At 36.1% G+C, this 6215-nt stretch overlaps 1 gene segment (V, D, J or C); it reads left to right on the forward strand.

Moving 5' to 3' along the window:
- Window positions 1-770: 770 nt before the first annotated feature.
- On the forward strand, window positions 771-1461 carry LOC114028707. The segment is given in 2 exon segments: window positions 771-889; window positions 1077-1461. Coding segments are annotated over 2 exon segments (375 nt in total).
- The last annotated feature ends 4754 nt before the right edge of the window (window positions 1462-6215 follow it).

Below are 6215 nucleotides of genomic sequence, written 5' to 3' on the forward strand. Positions count from 1 at the left end.
ATCTTTCATTTTCACTGTATATCTTGTATGTGTATATTTTTTTGCATGTTATTTCCCCATCAGAATGTAAATTTCTTGAAGGCAGAGCCATGTTTGTGCCTTTCATTTAGAATCTTTAGAATCATAGGTCTAGAACTGGAAGAGATTTCAGAAGCTGTTTAGTCCAAATCCTTAATTTTGCAGATTAGGCAGTTAAGTGACTACCTCAGGGTTATAGAGCTAGTATATTTTAGAGTCAGGACTTGAACACAGGTCTTCCTGATTCTGAGCCTGGCTTTCTGTACCATATTGCCCCTCTGGTTTTTGTTGACCTTTAAAATGAAAGCTGAAGTAATAAATGAATAAATACTGAAAACAAGACAGAAATCTTTATGATTTGTCCAAAGTTACCCAGACAGTGTTCTGAAAAACAAGAAGAAATTGCTATGATTTTCTTCCATTGCTTTCTGCCTTTTTAATAAGGGACACACAGGGGAGCTTAATTATTTGTCCCCCTGTATTTATAAAAGTTCAAAAGCCAAAGTAGTTTCCTTTTTTTGGCATACTGTGATCTCAAGGCTTGGTACTTTTTTTTTTAAGTATTTGTGTATCTTGCCAGAAGGTGGCAGAGTATCCATTTCACTTGCAAACTGAATGGTTAACTTTGGATATCCCTGGGTGGGCACACCCATGCTACATGTAGTGCTTGTCTCCTATTGGCTCAGTAGCTCATCTAAGAGCTCATTGTGTTTTAAGCAAAAAGAAAAATGATTAATACTTCCAAACATTGGACTAGCAACTTTTGTTAGGAATTCCTAGCATATTGCCCTAGATGAGAGACTCTGAGAGGAAAGAAGAATGGAGATCCTCTTGAGCATCACATTAATGATCCTGTGTCTTCAACTGGACTGTGAGCTGGGAGAGAGTAATGGGGAGGGAATGGATGTAGGATGCTTTCTAGGAATAGGGAGATCCAGAGGACATTCTTCTCAAAAGCTAGGAGGAAGAAAAGGCTAAATTATTTGTTGGGTCTATTAAATTCTAATGTGTGATGAATTTGTGGCATTTCCTGATTCTGCTATTTTCTTTCTAAGCAGGGGTGAGAAGCCAAGAACAGTTGTCTCAAAGTCCTCAATCCTTGACTGTTCAGGAGGGAGAGCATGTCAGCATGAACTGCACTTACAAAAACAGTGTCTTCACCTACTTTTCTTGGTACAAGCAGGATTCTAGGAAAGGGCCAGAATTGCTGATGGACATTCTTTCAAGTATGGATAAAAAAGAAATTGGAAGACTGACAGTCCTGCTCAACAAAGTAGCCCTACACCTCTCCCTGAACATCACTGATGCCCAGCCTGGAGATTCAGGAACATATTTTTGTGCAGTGGATGCACAGTGCTCTCTGGGTACCTGTAGCCTGTGAAGAAACCCTGCAGGTGGGGCTCCGATCTCACTACTTGTTCTCTAGAAAAGACTATAAAGCTGAGGGTTTTTCAATTTGTTTCTTCAAAGGGAAATAAATACCCAGGTCTCTTAAAGTATATTAAAGGCCCAGTTTTCCAATGACTTAAAATGTTTTGATGATGGTTACATGATGAATTGGTATATTATTTGAAATAAATCTCTCAAATCTGAGAATGATGTAATGAAGCACAATCACATTTCTCCCCAACAAATCTTTCATTAGGGTCAGTCAAACAATGACATGGGCTACGATCTAGAATGATCATTGTTCTGGCTAAGTATGGCCATTTTATGTTCTCTTGGCCCCTTCTCTCTAGGTAGAGTGAGTAGAAAGTGTACTAAACTTAGAGTTAGGAGACCTGGATTAAAATTTTACTTGCCACATTTCCTAGCTATGTGTATTAGGACAAATCACATAACCTCTCCTAGATTCAGTTTCCTCACTTTAGTTACACACTTACTTCATTAATCTACTCTTTCTCTGTTTTATTGATGCAAGCATTTAGAGATATCAATTTCCCCTAAGTACTACTTTTGCTGCATCCCATAAATTTTGGTATATTATCTCATTGTTGTCATTCTCTTCAATGAAATAATAGATTGTTTCTATGATTTGTTCTTTGAGCCACTCATTCTTAAGGATTAGATTCTTTAGTTTCCAATTAATTTTTAATCTATGTTTCCATGGCCCATTTTTGAATGTAATTTTTTTGCATTATGATATTAAAAGGAAGCATTTAAAATTTCTACTTTTCTGCATTTGGTTGTGAGATATATTCTAATATATGATAAATTTTTCTGTAGGTGCTATGTACCACTGAGAAAAGGTACATTCCTATCTATTTCCATTCAATTTTTCTCTAGAGGTCTATCATATTTAATTTTTCTAAAATTCCATTCACCTCTTTAGCTTCTTTGTTGTTATTGTTTTTTGGCTAGTTTTATCTAGGTCTGAGACAGGAAAGTTGAGGTCCCCCAGTAGTATAGCTTTACTGTTTATTTCCTCCTGTAATGTATTTAACTTTTCCTTATAATTTGGATGCTAGATCATTTGGTTTAGTACTGATATTACTTCATCATCTATGGTATATTTTAGCAAAATGTAGTTTCCCTACTTATCTCTTTTAATTAGATCTATTTTTGCTTTTCCTTTGTTTGAGGTCATGATTGCTATTACTGCTTTTTTTTTAAACTTCAGCTGAAGCATGATAAATTCTACTGTAGCCCCTTAGCCTATTCTGTGTTTGTGTCTTTGCTTCAAGTGTATTTCTTGTAAACAACATATTGTAGGATTCTGGCTTTTAATCCAATCTATTATTTGCTTCCATTTTGTGGGTGAGTTCATCTCATTCACATTCACAGTTACGATTACTAATTGTGCATTTCTCTCTATACAGATCCCCCCCATTTATTCTGCTCTTTCTCCTTTCACCCTGTTCCTCCTCAAAAGTGTTTTTGCTTCTGACCTCCACCTCCCCTGAACTGTCCTTCCTTTTATCTGTCCCCTCCTCTTCTCTTATCCTTCTTTCCTCCTATTTCCCTTTAGGGTAAGATAGATTTCTATACTCAACTGAGTGTGTATATTATTTCCTCTTAAAGTCAATTCTGGTGAGAGTAAGGTTCAAGTGTTGCCTACCTCCCCCATTTACTTTCCACCATAAAAGCTCTTTTGCACTTCTTTTATGTGAGATAATTTACCCCCCATTCTACCTTTCCATTCTCCCTTTTCCCAGCGCACCCCTCGTAATCTTATTTTTTGAATATCATCCCATCATAGTCAACTCATACCTATGCCCTCTGTCTATATACGCTTCTTCTAACTGCCCTAATGATGAAAGAGTTCTTAAGAGGTACAAATATCATTTTCCCATGTAGGAATGCAAACAGTTTAACCTTATTGAATAACTTAAGTTTTCTCTTTCCTGTTTACCTTTTTATTCTTTTCTTGAGTCTAGTATTTAGAAGTCAAATTTTCTGTTCACCTCTGGTCTTTTCATCAGGAATGCTTGAAAGCCTTCTTTTATTATTATTTTTATTATTGTTATTATTATCATTATTATTAAATATTCATTTTCCCCTTGCAGGATTCTACTCAATTTTGCTGGGTAGGTGAATTTTGGTTTTAACTGTAGCTCTTTTGCCCTCCGGAATATCATATTCCAAATCCTTCAGTGCTTTAATAAATAAATCTCATGTTATCTTGACTTTGCTAAATCTTATGTTATCTTGACTCCATGATATTTGAATTTTTTTTCTTTCTGGCTGCTTATAATATTTTCTACTTGACTTTGGAGCTCTAAAATGTGGCTTTAATATTCCTGGGAGTTTTTCATTTTGGAATCTCTTTCAGGACGTGATCAGTGGATTCTTCCAATTTCTATTTTACCTTCAGGTTTTATATATTAGGGCAGTTTTCCTTGATAATTTCTTGAAATGTGATGTCTAAGCTCTTTTTTAAAAATCATAGCTTTCAGATAATCCAATAATTCTTAAATTATCTCTCTTCAATTAATTTTTCAGGTCAGTCCTTTTTCCAATGAGATATTTCACATTTTCTTCTACTTTTTCATTGTTTTGATTTTGTTTTATTGCTGCTTGATGTCTCATAGAGTCATTAGCTTCCATTTGCCCAATTCTAATTTTTAAGAAATTATTTTCTTCAGTGAGATTTTATAGCTCGTTTTCCATTTGTCTAATCCTACTTTTTAAGAATTTTTTTCCTTCAGTGAATTTTTGTGTCTCTTTTTCCATTTGGTCAATTCTACTTTTTAAGGTGTTATTTTCTTCACTATTTTTTCTGCCTTTTTACTAAGCTGTTGACTCTTTTTTCATGGCTTTCTTGCATCACTCTCATTTCTTTTCCCAATTTTTCCTCTACCTCTCTTATTTGATTTTTTAAATCCTTGTTGAACTCTTCCAGGATCTGAGAGACCACTTCATATTTTTCCTTGAGGCAATGCATGCAGCTGCTTTGATTTTGTTGTCTTTTGAGTTTGTTTATATCTTCCCTGTCACCATAGTAACTTTCTATGGGCAGGAATTTTGTTGTTGTTGCTGTTCAATCATTTTCTTCCAGTCTATTTCTTGGCTTTTAAGTTTATGTTGAAGTTGGGTTCTGTTCCTGCAGTGGAGGGGCCACTGTTCCAACTTCAGGATTTTTTGTGCTGCTGCTTTCAGAACTGGTTCTGGGGGGCAGGGCGAGTGTCTGTAAGTTTTCAGTTTTTCCAGAGTGGCATGATCTAAGATGTGTGGTCACTGCTCTTTTAGCCTGTGCTCTGTTCTATGAGTGACCATGTGTACTCTTTTCTGCCCTGGAACTGTGACCAGGTCCCCTACTTCTCCTAGTGCTCCTCATCTCCCTGAGATTGCAACCAGGAACTCCTATAGGCAATGCAACAGAGTTCAGCTCTCAGTTCTAGTAAAATGTCCCTTGTAATCTCCTTGTGACTATTTTTTTGTCCTCCTTACCATTGATGGACTGAGAACTTAGGAGTCCACTGTCATTTCAGTTGTCCCCAAGGCCTGCTGCTGATTTGCCAGAGTGTGGCCTGCACTGAATGTGCTCCACTCTTACCCCAGTGAGACAAACCTTTCCTGCCAACCTTCTAATTTGTCTTGGGCTAGAAAATTGTTTCAACTTGTCCTTTTGTTGGTTCTGTCTCTCCAGAATTCATTTTGAGCTGGTATTTTAAGGTTGTTTAGAGGGGAATTTGGGGGAGTTGTTCAGATGAGTCCTTGTCTTTACTATGCCACTTTGGTTCCATCCCAGATTCCTCACCTTAAATGGCAGATAATAATTTATTCACTACTTTATGTCATTATTTTTATGGAATAGTTTTGTAAATGTTAAGGAGCAATATGTATCTATTATTATTTATCAATTGTTTCTAGTCTAACTCCACTGGTTCCAGTTATAGTAGTTTCTTATTTTGATGAGAGATAGCCTGGGGGAGAGGGAAATGAAACATCTAAATAATTGAGTTATGTGATTTTGGATAAGTCATCTACTCATCTTGCGCCCATATCTATAAAACAGATGTTGTACTTTTTGTCTTTGATCCCCATATGGATAATTCTAGAAGCTTTAACAGATAGGGATAAATTTAAATTTTTCACTTGGACACTAATTTTTTCTTTCATGGCAATGACCTGAGAAGTGATATGTGGCATATAAAAAGTTTGAAAGACATAATTTCTAGGTAATTAATCCTTTTATTAATTGTAGCTAGTGAATAGTTAATAGAAGGATGGTCATTTGGTATTCTCTCATAAGCCAGAGATGAATCAGGGAGGCCTCTCAATGCTTATATGCTCTTGGAAGAGTAGGTATTCCCAATAGGCAGCTATCAGCTCTGACTGCTTAACAATTAATGAGAGAATGGATATTATAATGAGAAATGGACCTATTCTAATGACAGGCTGGAGGATGTGATTATGATTATGTCACTCTTATTCCCAGACTACCCTCAGCCTCAAGCGATTTAGACAAAGGATCTACCCTCCCAGCAACATCCCCCCCCCCCCCCAAGCCTGAGTAAAGCATATTGGGTCAGAATTCACCTACATTAAATATCTTTGTAAGGTTTTTCTAGTTGGGTGAGGTAGCAATTCCACCTAGATAAGACAGTCTAGGTGGAGTAAATTTTTCGGCAAGGTCCTTCAAAGACTGACTGAATTACCCTATAGGAGTTTATTTCTGAATGAGGAAATAGAAAAATATCTTAATCTCAATTAATAATTGGTTATTAATATTAAAGAAAAATAATCATTTCTTT

Source organism: Vombatus ursinus, unplaced genomic scaffold, assembly GCF_900497805.2.
Source record: "Vombatus ursinus unplaced genomic scaffold, bare-nosed wombat genome assembly UNPS02014894.1, whole genome shotgun sequence".
Lineage (NCBI taxonomy): Eukaryota > Metazoa > Chordata > Mammalia > Diprotodontia > Vombatidae > Vombatus > Vombatus ursinus.